The sequence below is a fragment of the Pungitius pungitius genome, chromosome 7 (assembly GCF_949316345.1).
Source record: "Pungitius pungitius chromosome 7, fPunPun2.1, whole genome shotgun sequence".
Lineage (NCBI taxonomy): Eukaryota > Metazoa > Chordata > Actinopteri > Perciformes > Gasterosteidae > Pungitius > Pungitius pungitius.
The window spans coordinates 17035318-17056019 of record NC_084906.1 but is presented as its reverse complement, the minus strand read 5'-3'; the positions used below and the strand labels follow the sequence as shown (position 1 = coordinate 17056019).

The window sequence follows — 20702 nt, the reverse complement described above, 5'->3', positions numbered from 1 at the left end:
CAATCTCAGATATCTTTGATGTGTTCAGATATCAGCCGGAACACATCTCTATCCAGTCGAATCCAAACACTTCTTCCAAAGAAGCTTCAGACTAACACCCCTCTAGGCAAAGAGCAGGGAAACAAGCTACAGAATACTACTTTGAGCAGCCGTTGCTAGGTTGTGCTGAAATTGTTTGCCATTGAATGAAGTAGTTAATGAGATTCGTGACAACAAACTGTTTGTCTGGCGGCTTTTTGAGGAGAAAACTACATTTTCACATGGTTGTTTTTGCTCCTGGTTGCACAGTGGAGACTTTAACCAATTCATCTGGTGGCGGGTTTTTTTTTTTTTTTTTTTGCTTCGCCCAGAGAAAATATGCCAAACCAAGCAAAAACCTCAAATAGCGTCCCGGTCATGTTACTTAAATGGGTCCGAGCCTTTGCGGGGTAAGTGAGTGGTTCTAAAAAACACATAAAAGAAAGGACATACAAAAAAGGGACATTCATCCATCCAGCCATCCATCATAACCGGTGCAACGGTGAAGCCAATTTCCACAAAGCTGCTAAGCTGATTGAGGCAGACCAAATCTGTTTCACCAGCTTACATTCCTTCAAAATGGCCATCTCACTTCCAATATCACGGGCTTTTACTGTTCACTATTCCCCTGGCTCAGGCTGAGAGTTAGCAAGGCTTAGCTGGATGAAACACTCCAACGGCCCAGTTCTCCCCTGGAACCCACTGATATCTCTATAGCACAGCCTCTCCCAACATAGCTACACTTACTTGGGTTTATTCATTGTTGTGCTTTGCCTGTTTAATTTCTAGTTTTTATTTTTTATTTTTTTGTTTCAAATCATGGGATTATTATACCGCCATTAGGACGTAAAAAAAAAGCTTTTTGTGGATTCTGATTGTTCCAGGCATTCAAGCAATCTAATCACAGAGTCTGTCTATATACACACACACACATACACACCTCTACAAATTGCACAGGCGGCACTTAACCACAACACCTTCCACTGGAGTAGATTAAATTCACACAAGGCCTCTTTCAAGAAGGAAATTGGACAGATAAGAAACAGATTTCAAAAAAAGAAGCTTGCGATGGGGCCTATGGAGAGAGAGAGAGGGGGCGTGGAAGTGTGCAAAGAATATGTTTGTTCGCCTGTAAGCTTACTCTTTCATGTGCCACTGTAAATAGTGTGACCGCATACATGATACTTATCAACCTTTTGTCATTTATTGTCCTGCGTTCCCCTCCCCGCGTGTTGTCTCTCTGTCTATCTCCCACACTCTCTCCCTGTCATTTTACCACAGCAGCAAATATCCTGTTGGCCCAGAATGCAGACTGCTGGTGCTGGTCTATCTGGCCCTGGGATCGATCCGGCTCCAAGCCGAGGCCTTCCATTCATCTCAGAGCCATAAAATGTGATTAGTGCTGACTACAGCACTGCAGGGAGATGAGCTGATAGGGCTGATAGCCTCAGATAGGCTGTGCTGGACAGCAGCAACAGCATGCAGTGGATTCATCCTCGCCTTCCTCCTCTCGCCGCTTTTCTTTTTTTCCTCCCTCTCGTCTTTGTCAACCTCTTACCCACCGGCCCTTTCTATCTTACCCCTTCTGTCCTGATGTTTGGCCGTCTTCACCCGCTCCCTAAACTGGATCTCTTATTATATCGGTTCGCTTCATATCAAAGACACAAGACGAGACTGCAGCAGAAAACTCGCGGGTTGCCAATATTGTGAGTTCTACCTTCTTCATGCTGCACAGCTATTGTATATTCCAATGGAAGAACACGCCTCCCTCCTCCTGAAGCCACACCTACAGAACGCACATTAAGCGTATCTCTGTGGCACGTGACTGCCTCTGTCGACCAATCGGGGAGCGGAATCAAGCCCGAATGCTGTGACAAGATGTGTGGGAAATGAATGTCTGCCTCAATTCTTGGAGTAAGTAGTTGCTAGATACAGTATGATGGAGCCAATTTAGCACCCTTAAAGTAGAAGTCTGCGTGTGTGACAGGAGATGGAATGGAATTGGGAGTGGTGCCACAGTGCTGACCTGTGTCTCACGGACGTTCTCCACTGTGAAGTTGAACCAGACTCTGAAGCGGGGGTTGCAGGTGTCAGGGCGGATGAAGAGGTCAAACTCAAACTCGCTGATGTAGTCGACCCGGCCGAGGTTCCCTGCAGAGGGAATGGAAACAGCTTACATTAGATTCTGGGAGAACTCAGCAGACCACAACACAGGACCACGGCGGATCGTTGCTTCTGGATTCCTCAAAGTTCACAATCGGCGGAATGGAAACATTAAAAAAAAAAAAAACACAGACAGACAGATGGTCACTCACAAGACAAAATGATGTTAGGATCCGCTTTCAAAGACAGATGTTCTAGATCAATTGGGCTGTACTAATAGTGCTTCACTGTATCTGCACATTTAACTACATTCACACCCAGAGCCGTTACTAGCAGGAGCTGAAGGACCAACAGACACGGCTTTTCCAGCCATCCATATCTGACACAATATCCCATCCACAGCAAAAAGATCCAGATGATCAGGGGAAGGATAATTAATCCGATGGGAACTATTTCCCAGCTTCCAATTTACATCGCTGTCTATAAGATGACTGGTTAGCAGCTGATTACAGGACAAGCGTTCTAAATGTAGGCCTTGTCTGTACCTTCCTATTCATACGTGGGCACACATGGAGAGGAGCATCTTGTGGTGCATCACTTGTGAATTAATGATTGTCAAAGAAAAAAGACTGTGGGGAAACCGAGAAGAAAAGGTGTTAACAAATTGACAGCTCATTTCCACAGACAAAATACATTAAAGCAAGTGATTTCAAGGCAGCTGTTAAAGAGTTAAGATTGCTGGCAAACTAGAGCGATCGCTAAGGCTCAGCCTCCCTCACAGCTCCGCATCCAGGCACAGTTTACCACCTGGTGGCAAGTAGAACCCCACATCAGCAGCACGCACACACAGACACAGCTGATTAGAGACAGATGGGCTAACTACCACACTGTCAAAGTAGATCCCACTCCTTCTGCCATTGGACAGACCTAATCCACTAGTCAGCTTGCAACACACACACACACACACACACACACACACACACACACACACACACACACACACACACACACACACACCTTTCTCTGCTCCACTGACACTATACCGCAGAAGTGCTATCATCAGTTTATATGTGGGCCCCAGAACGCTGCATCGGGGGCTGATATATAAAACAAGACCGCTATTTCAGGTGAGAAATGGTATATTTAACACAGCATGCCGCAGTAACACACAAGCAGCGAGAAGGAAATTGCAAGAGGATCTTGTGGAACAATAAGCTGCCGACTGATCCGTATTTACATTTGAAGCCCATCCACCAGCAGCCAGCACTAATGGTGAGTGGCGTCTCATTCCAGCACACTGGAGCCTGGAAGGAATCTCTCTCCGCAGGCCGTCCTAAGTGCAAAGGGAGCGGCTGAGCTGTGCTGAAATATTGTTGTTACTTCATCTTCTCATTTGCAGCATGCGGCTGGTGGATAGAAAGAAGACAGGTGGAGGGTTTCAGAAGGAGAAAGCGAGTCGGGAATTCCATGTGTCTTTATTGTGCAGAAGACTTAAGCGTGGCCTGCTTTCTGATTTTATATGTGCTCATGTTCAGGCGTTTGTGAAAAAAAAAAACATTCTATAATAAAAGTGGGAAATCAACTGCATGGCCTTGAGAATGATCTCAAGACTACGATCATCCATGTTGACAGACTTCAAGTTATGGGTTAGACCAATCAGTGTCCTGTGAAGAGCTAATGGGAACTGGGGGCGGAGATTAATTAAGTGTGTGTGACATCACAGAGGTGACAACATATAATAAAATGCATCCACAAACCATAACCACATTCTTAAGTCTCAAAACACATACAGATGACATAGAAATAAACAAGAAATATAAATTAAACAAGGATACCAAAACTGAATTCACATTTTGGTCAACTTTGAATTATTCCTTAATTTAGAATCCCAGTATCCAGTAAAACATTTTTGAGTGCTATCCTCGCTCGACACAAAGATGATTGATTCGACGTCCGTCCAGGCAGCGACGTTGCCGCTTTTTTGGGGGCGGCGTAATCTTGAGCCATTGAATGCGGATAAAGCCGAGAGCGGTCGGAGGGTGGAACCGGACACTGCTGCAGCTAGCGAGCACGGACAAAGAGAGGAGACGGACCGGCGGGCAGCACCTGTTCCACGCAGAAGTGGATCAAATCGATCATCCCTCCGGTCCCCCGTCAGAGTCTTAACAACGCTATTCAATGAGAACAAATAAAAAAAAAAAACACAACCGCTTCCAAATTCACATCGCATCAAAATCAGAGACGATGGGACGTTTTGACAAAATACTACATTCATTATACGAGAAGCAGAAATAGCGCTGCGATCGGGGCGCGGAGCACGATCAAGTTTTATTCACACAATTAAGAATGAATTGGGCGTAAACTGGGTCCAATGTACTGTGTTTGCCTTTGTCACCTCTCAGGAATTCATCCACAGCAGAACTCTGTGAGCAAAAGGCTTCCAGACGCCCCCAGGCTGCCTGGGATTCAACTTACCGAGTCCTGAAATACTGACTACTGATGTGCACAACAACCCGCAAACAAACCACTGTGTGTGTGTGTGTGTGTGTGTGTGTATACACAAGGTGAAGCTATATTTTTGAATTCACAATAATCCCAAAAAAGGAAAAACAAACCAGCTACGTGAAGAATCTGTAAGGAGGTGAGCAGAGCTTTGCAAAAACCTTCCCACTCCCATGGCGCACATTTAAAGCAAGCGTTTTATTGGTACCCCGTTTGTCCCCTTTAAGCTGTGGAAATACTATCAAACCTCAAATTCCAACAGCACAACAAATACCTAAACCAAGAGCCAAAGCACAGAGACCCGACTCAGTATGGGATACTGCGGCACGGGGCACCAATGGACAGCAGCCGTCGGCGGCTGGGTTACACGACCTGACGGCGCGAGACGCGAGACGTGAGACGTGGACGTGAGACGTGGACGTGGACATGAGAGGCGGCCGCGGCTTCAACGTGAGAACTACAAGTTCGCTCTGCCATCGATCCCCGTTTTCATTTTACCGCCAGAATCGCTTTGGTGGGCTGGTAGCCCGAACCTTTGAATCAATCCCATATGAATTACTGTTTAACTGGTGCAAGAAGGCCATTGGGGTAGGGAGGGGAGGGGGGGGGGGTTGTGAAATGCCCTCTGAACTAGAAAAATCAGATAGAGATATGTCAAGTCTGTGCGATGTTGAGAAGCGATGATGCACACTACACCAGATTTATCAATAATTACTTTTGGTTCATGATGGAAGGGACAGACCGTATAAGTGCAAGTGAAGCTAATGAACTGCGGACTACAAGGAAGAAGAAGAAGGAGGGGGGGGGGGGGGGCGTTTCTAGTCCTTGAGATTCCGTGCATAATCCCTCTTGAGTATCATCACTCTCGATATCCGTCTTCAGTGGTGCCTTGACAGGTTATGTTGAATATCAATCTTTGTCCTTGAGGGAAAACCAGTACAGCGGTTGGACATTAACAAATTGGTTTTCAACCAACAGCTTAGCGCTGCTGGTGCAGCCCAACAAAACACAACAATTGTTGGTTCTGAAACAGATTTTAAACTTGACAGCCTCTCCTTGAGGAAAACCCGGAACAAAACCCTCTGTGTCTCTCTCTATCTTAGTCTGTCTTTCTCTGGCCCGTCTACCCCCGCTGTCTCTCTTTCCGTCTCACACACACACACACGCACGCACGTGAAAACAAATGAAGTAAAAAGCGTACATTTCAGAAGTGGAAATAACAAAACCCTGTGAAAAAACAAACGTGTTTGTGAAATGGGAGCGAAACCTGCATCATTACACAGGGCCATGGGCAAGTAAACAGGGAGCAAACCCGAAGGTGGCCAAGTGGACAGTCAGTCATCCACACATGGGCTCACAGCCTCAGCGCGCATGTGTGTCTGTGTATGTGTGTGTGATAAGAGCGAGAGAGAGAGAGAGAGCTGGAGAGGGAGCAGAAGAACCTGGCTAATGTAATCCCATTATGGAGGTACAAGAGGGAGCAGTCACAGTGCTCAGCCCACACAATGGGCCGGCCTTCAGCCTGTAGCTATACACTGGATGGATGGTTTCTGCCATGCAGATGGATCATCGTACAGCAGCAGCAGCAGCAGGCTCCACTTGCCTCGGGGGCCTGAGGTGGAACTCACTCACACATCCGGCCCTTAGAATGGTAATAAGGAGTTGTTTCAAAAGGAAACAGACTTCTCGGTGATGCGCCGCTTCCTGCTTAGCGGACGTTCGGGCTGTCGCGTCCGAAGTCCCGCATGTTTTCACGCGCAGGTTTCTCTTTAAAAGCAATTTGTTTTGCCATATCAAAACTAACGACGCCTTCTGGTGACAATCTATAACCTGCACTCGCACGCCAGACAGCCCATTCAGTTTCTCTTTGGCCTGGCAAGAGCACAACTTTGTTTAAACACCAGACAAGCAGCTCAACGAGGGCTGTGCTGCTGAGGCAGACCGGCGAGGCACCTTTTTAAACTTATCTTTTGCTGTGTTCCATTTCATTATTGGAAAACACCCCCCCCCCCCCCCCCCCCCCCATCCCCCCCAGGCCGCTCTGCAGTCTGAGGAGGATTCCTGGACACAGAAGAGGGAGACTGATAAAGACAGAATTGATTCCAGCCAGCAGCAGCCATAGTGAAGGGGTCTCAGTTTAGACCTGCAGCTAAAACGTCTGCCCCCCCATCCGCAACCCACCCGCCACCCTCGTCTGAAGGCGAGTTGTCACAGAGGCAACATCAATCTCCTGCCTCACGACTTCTCAAAGCCTGCCTTCTCCCCTGATGCCTTATCACTTCATCTGCAGGCAAGATTAAACGAGGTCACCTCCAAGTTTCCATACCTAACAGGTACACCACACTGCAGTCCATGTTTGAAATGGTTTAAAATGCCGGGAAAACGATTTTTCTTTTTTTCAATCAACCTTTGAGAGGTAGTTTAACTTTGTAGAAAAAATGTGCTAATAAGAGAGTTAAAGGATAAGACATTGCACTCTCACTTATGCTTACACAGCCAGCGGATTGGTAGCTTAGCATAGCATAAAGACTGGGGACAAGTGGAAGTGGCTAGCTTGGCTCCTTCAAAAGGAAACAAAATCCGCCAGAATCCGCTTCCTGATTAACAAGTGATATCTTATTTGTTTTTAGTGTAAAAGCAACAAGTTGTAACTTCATGGGGATTAAATGCCGAGCTATTTCTTTGCAGTCACTTCCTGGAGTCTCTGCTGGTTTCCCGGCAAATTCAAGGTGACGATAAGTCAATAAGGCTCACGTGCCAAATGTAACTTTTCAAAAGCGATGGATCCTTTTAGTCATTTCTCCTGCTTAATGCTTGACAGGAAGAGAAAACTGTGTGTAGTCCAATTACTTCGCAAGAGTTGCAAGCTCTATTAGGCCGGGAACGGAGGGATAGCGGCCCAAACAAAGCTAGGCTAATGCTAATCTGAGTTCAACAAGAAACAGAAAAGAGACTTCCTAATGACAGGTTTGTTTTTGATGGGTGCAAACAAATAGAGGAATGAACACAAACTGACTTCAGCACCCAAACCACCGGCATTTAATGAAGTCTGCAAAGAACCAGCAATTATAGCCACACCAGCAATTAGACACATCCCCTCGAACAAACAACATGGTAATAATGGGAACACCTCCCCTGCAAACCAGAACATTCATGCCAGCTCTTTTAATTACCTCTGAATTCTCTTTACCAAGAACACGACCGGTTTAAAAATCATTACCTTGATTGGATCTTTCCCCGTCCACAATATTGTGTGAAGACACAATTCTATTTCAATTGAATAGCTAAAAGAATCTTGCCTGATGTGTTATACTCTCTCACACACACACAGAGACATACACAATAAGTGATTTTCTATTTGTAGTCATAAGGTAGAAAATTGTGAAAATAATCTTAATATACAATAAAACTAGGATAAGAGCAAACAATGAGAGGGGACAATAAGAGAGCGAAAGAAAATGGTGTTGTTATGAGTGCGACTATGCTCCAGTGAGCTCCCCAGTTCAATATGAAGAAAACTGGGCCCGGGGACAGCAGTGAGATGTGCAGGCAGCCTACACATATCTGATGATGTACCGGTCTGCCTGCACATTCTAAAGAGAACACATTTTCGATATAATTGTATTTTTTTTTCGGTCCGAAAGGCCCTGGAGGTAGACTGGTATGCTCCATCTGAAGCGCGTGGTGTAGTAATGGGTCATCGTAATGCATTCATACTGGGACTGCCTTAATTGTATTATCAATCTCATCCAGACAGACAGTGCTTTAGCCCCACAGCTCTGGACATGCTACTGTCAGACACTCTGTATTAGTATCGGGGAGTGATCCATGAGGAATTACGATCTTTACTTTCATCCGTTAAGTTGTGAGCTGTTTGGATGAGTTTTTTTTTTTTTTTTTTTGTGCATAATTTGGGATACGGCTGCCGCTCACTTCTCATCCTCGGTCACCTTCTTTCAGTTTCCTCACCCGTCCGTCACCCCCCCCCCCCCCCCCCTCCATACTCTCGCTCTTCATCGTTTGCTTTTGGTGTGTCCCGTGTGTGTGTGTTGGTGGCCAGGAGTCTGTTCCAATTTCATGCTATCTTTTAACAAGTTAATTATGTTGAGCCCTACAAAGACTGGGGACGGACAGATGAGGTGGCGGCGGGATAACTGCCCAGGTCGACTCTTTGTTGTTCCATCTCGTTTTGTCTCTTCCCCTCCAAACGCTCACCCTCATCCCCCTTTCTCTTCCCCTCTCCTCTCTGCATTCTCTTGATGTAACTCCCTCCGTCCCTTTCCTCTCCTCCTCAGTAGTAATCTTTCCAGCGGCTCCAGTGGTGGAGGGAGAGTTAGGAGATAAAAGCGCGAGGAGCCGAGGAGTCCTTGGCCAGCCTAAGGCAAGGAGAAGGCCAACAGGCCTGCTAAGAAGGACCGTTATCATCTTGGTAACATGTTATCGGAGAGCCTGCAGTAGTGTTTATTTACAGTTATTGCTCCCTCTGGGTGTAGACTTCAACGCCTGGGGCTGATTGCTCTGTAATGAGTTCAACAACACAGCGAGACGATGCAAGAAAGGAAGAGAAACAAGGGAAGGCAAAAAATCACCGGCCAATAACCAATAGGTCGGCGAGAAAGAAAAACGAGAGAACGCCACTCATCGCAAATGTAGGAGAGCCAGACAAAAAGCAACAGTTTTTCTTTCCAGTGTTTATCTCCTGCCTTTCAAGAGCAAACAAATCACCCCAAAGCGGACAGCGGCTTCTCCAAGGTATGAGGTATAGCCCAGTTGATCCAGTAGAGCAGTAAAACCGTCTGTGTTCGTTAAGGCGGGACCACTGCATGCCTTTAAAACACTTGATCTCCATCTCAAATGTCAAGTATCCCTCTTGTTATCTACTTAACCGCTGGGGCCTTTTCTCTATTTATTCGATTGACCAGCCCAGTATTGTGTGTGCTGATCAGATCGGTCCTTATTTCTTTCTTTCTTTCTTTCTTTCTATTTATTTTATTCTAAAAGGTGAAGTGGCAAACGGGAATCCAGATGTTGAGCAAATCAGGAGAGAGGATGTCTGTGAAAGGCACGGGTGTGTTTTTCAACAGTTAGAAGCGAAATAGAGGAAATCTCTCATTGTGGAACAGCTTTTCAATCAAGGGAATTACATTAAGTGCTGCTACTGTCAATGCAATGCCAGCTTTTCAAAAAGGAAAAAAAAAGAAGCAGGAAAGGGAAAAGGCATTACTGAATGCCATTCAAAAGCCTTGGCAGGAGATCAAGGACTCTTTCAGCAAGCATTTTTCTAGGCACAGCACCCAAACCATCAAGCAATTAAAACAAATTAAGATATATATATATATGCACAAAGTAAAATATATAAGTGCATATATTATATTTTTTCTGTCAAATATAACATAAAAGTAATCCATCCTATGACTAGCTAATCCCTTTTTACCATCGGATTTGGGAGATTAAGAGACATAATTTGGCAAATCAATTTCGACGTAACCTATCATTGATGAAGAGGAGCACAGGGAGCTTTTTGGGATGAAGTTCAGCCGGAGGCTCCTGGTGATGCGGAGGCGATAGCTAGGATTACCTAACTGGGAAAGAGAAAGACTCCAAACATCGTTGGATCGTGACATACTCTGCATTACGTCGTGGTTTCAAATCCTAACGGGAGTAACACTGGGAGGCCATCTCTTATTAATTGGAGTGGAGTAGGTAAATTCAAAAGAATTAAATACCCTTTTGTATTGTTTAAAAACTTGTTGGAACACAGAAAATTATAATTTTTTCTTCATTTTAATGAATCAATATATATCTATATATATATATACACTCACCGGCCACTTTATTAGGTACACCTGTCCAACTGCTCGTTAACACTTAATTTCTAAGCAGCCAATCACATGGCGGCAACTCAGTGCATTTAGGCATGTAGACATTGTCAAGACAATCTCCTGCAGTTCAAACCGAGCATCAGTATGGGGAAGAAAGGTGATTTGAGTGACTTTGAACGTGGCATGATTGTTGGTGCCAGAAGGGCTGGTCTGAGTATTTCAGAAACTGCTAATCTACTGGGATTTTCACGCACAACCATCTCTAGGGTTTACAGAGAATGGTCCGAAAAAGAAAAAACATCCAGTGAGCGGCAGTTCTGTGGGCGGAAATGCCTTGTTGATGCCAGAGGTCAGAGGAGAATGGCCAGACTGGTTCGAGCTGATAGAAGGGCAACAGTGACTCAAATAACCACCCGTTACAACCAAGGTGGGCATAAGAGCATCTCTGAACGCACAGTACGTCGAACTTTGAGGCAGATGGGCTACAGCAGCAGAAGACCACACCGGGTGCCACTCCTTTCAGCTAAGAACAGGAAACTGAGGCTACAATTTGCACAAGCTCATTGAAATTGGACAATAGAAGATTGGAAAAACGTTGCCTGGTCTGATGAGTCTCGATTTCTGCTGCGACATTCGGATGGTAGGGTCAGAATTTGGCGTCTACAACATGAAAGCATGGATCCATCCTGCCTTGTATCAACGGTTCAGGCTGGTGGTGGTGGTGTCATGGTGTGGGGAATATTTTCTTGGCACTCTTTGGGCCCCTTGGTACCAATTGAGCATCGTTGCAACGCCACAGCCTACCTGAGTATTGTTGCTGACCATGTCCATCCCTTTATGACCACAATGTACCCAACTTCTGATGGCTACTTTCAGCAGGATAAAGCGCCATGTCATAAATCTGGAATCATCTCAGACTGGTTTCTTGAACATGACAATGAGTTCGCTGTACTCAAATGGCCTCCACAATCACCAGATCTCAATCCAATAGAGCATCTTTGGGATGTGGTGGAACGGGAGATTCGCATCATGGATGTGCAGCCGACAAATCTGCGGCAACTGTGTGATGCCATCATGTCAATATGGACCAAACTCCCTGAGGAATGCTTCCAGCACCTTGTTGAATCTATGCCACGAAGAATTGAGGCAGTTCTGAAGGCAAAAGGGGGTCCAACCCGTTACTAGCATGGGGTACCTAATAAAGTGGCCGGTGAGTGTAGATATATATTGTTAAAATACATACATGGTAAATGGTAAAACACACTGTACACTGTCCTCCGACTACACCAGATGTCAGCATTCACACCTATTCATACAGCGATGACAGGAGCCACACACATGGCGGCCTGCCCATCGGTAACCGAAGCTCATACCACTCACACGGCGTAGTCCCAGCGACGGGAGCAATTTGGTTGATGTTCTCCACTGAGCCACGGTCGCATGTCTGTAAACAACAGTGTATCCCAGCTTGTCTCCCCGTAATGCTTACTGTCAAACAGCAGGTCCTCGTCTTACAACGTAGTAACACTGCAACGTAGCAATGACCACCGTGACAGCGTCTTCGGTGTGACGCGCGCTAAACCCTTACATTAGCAACCAAACATGTCTGCAATTCGCTAATTGATGGCAAAGGGGAAAAGCTCAATGGGGACTGGAATTTAGACTAAAACAGAGCTAGAAGAGACTATTTTACTTCATCCGGTGAACCAAGCCACAACTGACGTTACTGCATGTCTGGAGGATAACTAAGCGGTAACCACACGCGGTAAACACGTGATAATGTTTAAATATTGGGGTTTTATAGCGGATTACATTGTTGTAATTTACAAATAGAGCTTGTATCTCTGAAAACATTTTTGTAAGATCGTAGATGATGTATTTGTAATTATAAATAATGTCCTTTATATTTGATTACACCCTATAAAACACTGTAAATGCAATAAACAGTGTATTTGAAAATGAGGCTAAATATCTGAGAACACAAAAAAGAATTAGTCCGCCCAAAGTAGAGCACATCCCAACATGTTTACCATTAGGAACTGCTGATAACTGCTGATAACAGCACTCGCCCCCGAGGAGTGAATTTCAATGCTGTTTACTTTGAGCAGGAGACCTACAGGAAAGCTGCCTGGATTCAAACCAAAACGTATTCAATGCAAATTCTGCTCCTCAGTATTTCACCCTTCACTGTCTAAGCATATTCTGTACATGAATAGGTGTTATCAAACAAACCTTGGCACACCGATGAAGCTCGTCTCACTGAGATCTATTCGAAATAAATTATCAGAATAAACACAGGCGTCTTGAAAAACATGAGCTGGTAAAGCATTACAAATCCTCACCATTTCCCTAAACCGTGCGGTCTTGACTGGGATGAAAAATGAGACGTCTGCCCCCGAAAATCTGTTTATGGTGTCAGGAATTGCTTGGAAATGAATTACTGGATGAATCACCGGAGCCTCGCTCGCGAAGCGCCACTTGTGCAATGCCGACACCTGGTTGCAGTCATTTTCACTGGCGGCACACTTGTGTCAAGATGCTAGAGGCAGGCCCTGAGCCAACGAGTAGTGACGCTCCAAAGTACATTTAGAACAGAAAAGAGCCTCGAGCTCGTTTAGAAAACAACGCAGTTAAACACGTTTGTGTCAAACCACATCCTTACAAAAACACCCATGAAGTAAATTGCCAATTTGTGCGTTGCGCAAAAACCCAATTTCCCGAACGAAACCCAGCGTCCGAATATTCCTCGCCGCAACCTTTCCAAATCTCACAGCAGCACGCCGTGTATGCGGTCGATGAGTCCAATCCTTTCATGAGTCCAAGAGTCCGAAAAACCCGCCCCCCAGCTACCGCCGCTAGCATTTGGGTGACATTTTGAGAAGATGGAGGCGCTGGCTGGCTCTCTCCGATATCGGAATCATCAACAATTAACTTACAAAACAGCTGAGGCCGTTTGTACTACTTCCTGGCAGAGGAGGGCATCTCCGAGCCCATGTGTTGGCTCTGTGATTAGACGTGACCGCGCGCAGCAGGCCCGCCTTCACAGGGGATTAGCGCTCCGTTTCGCTTGCTTTGCATCCCGTTTCGATCCCACTGATATCGCTCCTCACCTCCCCGCGGCAGAGCACTCGGGCGAGCGCCCTTGAAGCCACGCGATAAAAGGAAGATAGTTGTCGTGTGTCGCTATTGTAATTCTCAGATTTACCACCTTTGGAGTTTTTGTTCTGCTCAGACAATCCAATTAGGATAACAAAACTACAAACAAGTTACATCAAAAAATAATAATAATAAACTTGTTTTCTTTTTACTAGAGTTCTTCCTAAACCAGTATTGCAAAAGACTCCTATAAGGGCCTCGAATTCAAGTAAGTGAGCCAGGCGTACAGGCGCAGTATCAATCATGCAGGTACGGGCTGAAAGTATTATGTTAGCCAGAGCAAGCTCAATTTCCAGCAATCAGTGTTGTAGTCAAGGCCCGCTGCGCCCACACAGACACACACACACACACACACACACACACCGAGGCATGACGAAGACCAGAAGGTATCGAGACCAGAAACAAGATGAAGACCTCGAGCGGGTTGAGACCAAGACAAGATGGAGATCGAGGCAGGCCGAGATCGAATCAAGAACCAGACCGGAGAGTTCCACACCGCATGACGCACTGAATATCAAATGTGGAACATGCATGCGTGTGGGAAAGTACTTGAATACATCAAAGGAAGCTCAGGCAATTGTCAGATATTGATATAAAATCCTGAATCTGAGGCTGTGAACTTAAAAAAGTGGTCTCAAGACCATGTTACATACCATATACAGTAGCTTATAGACCCTGCATGGATAGCGTTGCCCCCGCTGGGAAGCGTCCCTTAGGGTCAAACCAATATAACGCATCCTGACTCAACATGATATGGTACCAAAAAAAGAGGAGATAAAACCGACAAAATATGCCCGAGAAAAGCCAGAGAAAGGACACGGCGACTATAAAAAGTACAATAATAATAAAGAGTAATCTCACATGGATACAAATAGCCAATACATAGCATAAATCAGAAGCAACGATCTGGCCAACAGTCTCTAGACAACACAAACGTGTCTCCATGCTCTGCTCTTCAAAGAAAGAGAGAGGAGAGAAAACTGCTAAAAGGGAAACTGGAGAGGCCATTTAGTGATTTGAGCAGTGAAGCTTCTCTGCTGCCAAGGACATGGAAGAGAGAGAGAGAGAGAGAGAGACTGGGAGTCCCTCTCAATACCTCAGATGTCACGAGGGCTCCCACCCACTCAGACGAATGGATCTTGTTTCGGAAAGCCCACAAGAGTAAGAGCAATGAAACCAAAACAAATGCAGAATACGGTTTACGTACAAAATCAAAATTCCCACTACGTGCTAACATCCTCCTGCGGAAGGGAGAAATATCCAAATTCATTCAGGATCATGGTGGACAAAAGAAGAAAAGTCTTTTGTGCATTAGTATCTCCATCCCTTCTGCCTCTCCTTCTGGGTCGTTTCACCAGAGGGAGGCGAGGAGGCGAGGAGGAGAGGAGGAGAGGAGGCAGAGAGCGCTGTACTGAGCCTCTCCAAAGCCACTCAGAACGTTTCCCTCTTCTTTAAATCAATGGAAACTCAACTATCCTGATTCATGGGGCACTTTGGAGTATATAAATATCTTCTGACAAGCTTGACTGCGTTCTCTCCCAATCAGACCCCCCCCCCCCCCTTCCCCTTCCCCTTCCCAGTATTCCTATTATTCTTTTATTCTGCACTGCCTTATTTCCTTCCCTCGTCCCAGCCGTCTCTCCCTCCCTTGCTCTGCGTCTCCATCCCTATGTCTTAGCTCTGGAAATGTTGCTTTGGCTACAACGCTAATCAGTCATTCTTTAGAGGCACTGTGCAGCGGCAACGCGGCCGGACAGATTAAACACGCTGTTCAGTGACAGAAGAAGGGACTGAGAAAATTACAGGGTGGGGGGAAAAAAAGGAGAATTGCAAAGAAACTTTCATCATCAGCGAACACTGGAAATATCTTCTTCAACATTCACCCTCATTACTTATCTCCTGGCAGCCGTCTTTCTTTATCTCGACATTAATGGATATTGTTCTTCATCAATTACCATTACCGAGGAGCGATTTCAAATCAGTGCATGAAGCGCTTGAGCGAATCTATATGGTCCTTAATGTCATAGGTGGAAATCCTCAGTCGGACGATTCCTGGGATGAAGGATAAACGAATGCATTCACCGACTTGTGACAAACGATCAGGCCAGGAGTGAGCGCCCACTCAAACTCAACGCTTTAGTGTGGCACATATTGTGTTGCACAATTAGCCAACAAACTAATGCAGTCACCGTATCACCTCCGTAGATGTAGAATGAAAACAGTAAATAGGCGATATAGTGGACAAATACAAAAACATGATTGCGTGAGAGAAGATTGCTTCGTTCCTTCAGCTGCTAATATGTGATGTTGACATGAGTCGGTTAGATAAGACTTTTTTTTTTTTTTTTTTTTTCAAGCTTATTTAATGTCTGATAGTCTAGACCAGTGGGTTTGGGTACCGGGCTGCACAAATAGCTTTTTTCCCCCACCGCCCCCCCCCCTTTCAAGACCGGTCTGCAAAATCCCAAACGTCTCAACAGCCTCCGACTGAATCCGCCACATACAGACATTTAGTCTTACATGCACACACCTGTCCTCCGGCTTGCCGTTATACACTCACCGGCCACTTTATTAGGTACACCTGTCCAACTGCTCGTTAACACTTAATTTCTAAGCAGCCAATCACATGGCGGCAACTCAGTGCATTTAGGCATGTAGACATTGTCAAGACCATCTCCTGCAGTTCAAGCCGAGCATCAGTATGGGGAAGAAAGGTGATTTGAGTGACTTTGAACGTGGCATGATTGTTGGTGCCAGAAGGGCTGGTCTGAGTATTTCAGAAACTGCTAATCTACTGGGATTTTCACGCACAACCATCTCTAGGGTTTACAGAAAATGGTCCGAAAAAGAAAAAACATCCAGTGAGCGGCAGTTCTGTGGGCGGAAATGCCTTGTTGATCCAAGAGGTCAGAGGAGAATGGCCAGACTGGTTCGAGCTGATAGAAGGGCAACAGTGACTCAAATAACCACCCGTTACAACCAAGGTGGGCATAAGAGCATCTCTGAACGCACAGTACGTCCAACTTTGAGGCAGATGGGCTACAGCAGCAGAAGACCACACCGGGTGCCACTCCTTTCAGCTAAGAACAGGAAACTGAGGCTACAATTTGCACAAGCTCATCGAAATTGGACAATAGAAGATTGGAAAAACGTTGCCTGGTCTGATGAGTCTCGATTTCTGCTGCGACATTCGGATGGTAGGGTCAGAATTTGGCGTCTACAACATGAAAGCATGGATCCATCCTGCCTTGTATCAACGGTTCAGGCTGGTGGTGGTGGTGTCATGGTGTGGGGAATATTTTCTTAGCACTCTTTGGGCCCCTTGGTACCAATTGAGCATCGTTGCAACGCCACAGCCTACCTGAGTATTGTTGCTGACCATGTCCATCCCTTTATGACCACAATGTACCCAACTTCTGATGGCTACTTTCAGCAGGATAAAGCGCCATGTCATAAAGCTGGAATCATCTCAGACTGGTTTCTTGAACATGACAATGAGTTCGCTGTACTCAAATGGCCTCCACAATCACCAGATCTCAATCCAATAGAGCATCTTTGGGATGTGGTGGAACGGGAGATTCGCATCATGGATGTGCAGCCGACAAATCTGCGGCAACTGTGTGATGCCATCATGTCAATATGGACCAAACTCCCTGAGGAATGCTTCCAGCACCTTGTTGAATCTATGCCACGAAGAATTGAGGCAGTTCTGAAGGCAAAAGGGGGTCCAACCCGTTACTAGCATGGGGTACCTAATAAAGTGGCCGGTGAGTGTATGTTGGACTGTATCGAGTGAACCGATTGTGAAGCCAGATGAGTCGATGACTTGTGCTTATCAATGGACCCCATTAAACAGCCCCTCCCCCCCAGGCACTTTCTTTGACGATGTAAGTCAGCAATCTCACTAATCAATGAATGCTTGATTACCACAGGTGCAGTAAAACAGTACGCCCTCACTGCCAGTGTCAGTGTTGGCAGTGAGGGCGTACTGATGCGACATTGCGAGGAGCCGCCCGCGAAAAGAATTTGGGACTTATTGGGAAGCGTCAACGTTCGGAGTGTGTGACGAAACCAATGTGACAAGACAACGACGTCATTTGGATTTCACTCTTTAGAAAAAAAACAATTAGGCGGCTCTTATCACTTGCATGAATCTCTGCCTCTTGACACAATACACGGCAGTGGGCCCGGGCTCGATGTCTGCACATTAACAAAGTCTTCATATTCTCCACCGGGATGTTGCATTGTCCTATGTAGCATATGAAGACCATCGCAACCAGTAAAGACGTATTTGCATATGTTAATTAGCCTTTGCATATTGTCACCTACCCCTAAGCGATAAGTGGATAAGGTTTGCAATGACCATAGCAAACAGTCACGGTACCGTATATTCATCATTAAGTAGAAGTTGAAAAGGGCTTTCAACGGTTCGGCATAGCTCAGCGTCAGGAGACCTGTTGGAGATGTGAATCCGCAGGCATTCACCGCGTCTGATCAGCACAGGAGTGACAACAAAGGGAATTAAGCTTCATCTAAATGTAAATGAGGTTTTATAACTTTGGCAAACATCTTGCATAACCAGTATCTATTTCAATCAACCAAATAGATTTTATTCTGTGCCTTACTAAGGCTACAAACTCAAATAAAAATAGGTGAAAATAGCTGTAGACCCAAGGAAGAAAATGAAGTGGGGCGAGCACAAAATTTCACTGAGTTATAGGCCTGCATGGATTTCAACTGAAATAGTCCCCTGAAATGCGTCATTCAATCTGGTTTGAGGGAGTAAAATAGACAAGACCGTCCCGCGAGTCCATTTCAATAGCTCTAAGAAATATACACACCCATCCAACAGGATACACAGGAGCTTACGCACTCGTCTCCTATTTCCCAACTGTCATTGGTATCACAGATATCCGACTGAAGGTATGAAAGACAGCACTCTGCTTTTATAAGGCTGACTGGTACTTCAGGTACGCACACAATCTCATGAAAAGTCAATATGGGAACTAAATTGAAAGCAAAAACCTAAAGACTAAAATGTAACGTCTTCTAATATAAACACTTGAACCGATTTAACACATTTATTTATCCGCATTGGACTATTACCGTCATTGAAGTGATTAAAAAAAAAACAAAGATTCATTCTATTAATAAAGAGCAAGAGATTGCAAATTGTTTTATTCCAATCCAAGGGAAGTTTGCTGGATTTACACATGTAAGAGTGACTGTATTGAAGGGAAATCGGTAGCCACTAAATACACAGATCTATTTCAATTTAAATACCCCTGTTAATATTATGCCAACATTACTCATTCTACTAATGATCAATTTACTTTTTCTAAGAGTGTTTTTTAAAGATTTTCATGAATCAAATCAAATGTTTGATTTTTGTTGTATACACATTGAGCAAAGCAAGTTGGTTAATTCAATCTCAATTCATTTTCTAGAACGAATGTCAGCTTTCTGATTCATTCAATTAGACATATTTCTGATTTACACCGGGAACAAAGTATTGAAAAGTTGCTTTACCACTTTTTTTTAACCACACATTTGCTGAAATTGTCCCGACAGCAAATAATAAATCAAAAGCTTTAATAAAAAAAAATGGCCAATTTATTTGGCTTTACCTTTGCCCACCCGTTCACTTATTGTCTATCTGCTGTCTTCCAGACCAAGCTGCTAGTTTAAGAGCTAAATAGGCCATTGTTGTAGTTTATGATCCTTTTCAGGGAGGGACTGAGTAGGGAAGACCGAAGGGACATGCTCAATCTTGGGGATCTTACTTGTGCTGGTGTCGCTAATGTTACTACCCTAGCTTTAATGGATAACAATGTCATTCATACTACTGTAAAATGATGACATTGATGCAATTAGCGACTGTATTCGGAAGCTTGTGCACAGTATTTTCGGCCTTTGGTTACAAGTTATCCAGGCATGGACCATGAGTATACTGTAAAAGAACCATTATGAACTAACATCAAAGTTCACTTTCAAGTAACGTGGTCCAAATCTGCCCATGCATAAACGAAACTAGCGACAGTGCTCTCATTCGACATTAGCTGGCAAACATCAATTAATCCCCCATAGTAACTTTAGTAATGCATTTACTGGAAAGAGATTAATATCAATTCCATAAATCATTCAGGAGATACATCCGGAGCCAGAGACACGGGTATGTTAGCTGATCTCCGTGTGCAAGCTGGCCAACCATTAATCAATGTCTGAGCTCCTCTGGCCACGTCATCTGGGGAAAAAGGCACATTTATAAAAAAGGGCAATCACCACACTGATGTCTCGGCACAATCCTCCCGGTGTTACTTAGATCTTCACGCAGCGGTGCTATATATGCATTCATTTCCATGCACCTCTCGTCTGCTGCGTACAAAACCGTGGAATACATTTGCCGTTTCCTAATTCATCCCTTCATATGACCATACAGGAGCAGTTGTGAGATAATTAATTAATTAATTAATTAATAGCACGCCTGGCATGTGACAACTTCACTTTTTTGTGTTCTCTTGCTGTATCCAACACGTAGTGATGGTTACAGTCAACTTTGAAAGAACAAAGCCCAGACATTAGAAAACAAACAAGGCCAAGTTTTATTTCATCTCAGTACGCCCATGGAAATATGTAATCCGAGTACTACTACTTAGTCCACTTGTGTGCGCCGGTGTGTGGGTCTACCCAACTGACCTTTTCAGTGCTTAATAACCTTTTAATTTTCATTGTTGTGCCATTCAGCTGTCAGACTAAGGGGCCAACAAAGGCCATTAACACACAACACTGCAGATTGACTTAATCTATGTGCCCAGTATCGGGGGAGAATTTGGTGAGCTGCATATTGTGAGTCTCTCAGGAACTCGGTGTGTGACCTTTCTTGAGAAACATGTGACCTGACCTAGTTCACGATGGTATCCTGTCTTAGCAGATGGAACCCACAGGTGCCTTGACTGATCCATATCTTGTTTTCCTCTTTCCCTGTCAAATCAAATATGATATATATATATATATATATATTATACCAGGGTTCCACTAAGGGAAGGGCACGGGAAGAGTGCAGGGGGGTCTTCTGTCTTGAACAACACTGAAGTGTATAAA

At 44.9% G+C, this 20702-nt stretch overlaps 1 protein-coding gene across 1 annotated transcript in view; it reads right to left on the bottom strand.

Moving 5' to 3' along the window:
- Positions 1-20702, bottom strand: part of agbl4 (AGBL carboxypeptidase 4) — a 214803-nt gene that overhangs the window by 191805 nt on the left and 2296 nt on the right. Inside the window, exon 3 of the mRNA XM_037468719.2 lies at positions 2045-2169. Coding sequence (XP_037324616.2) covers positions 2045-2169 — 125 coding nt within the window. The remainder of the gene's footprint in view (positions 1-2044; positions 2170-20702) is intronic.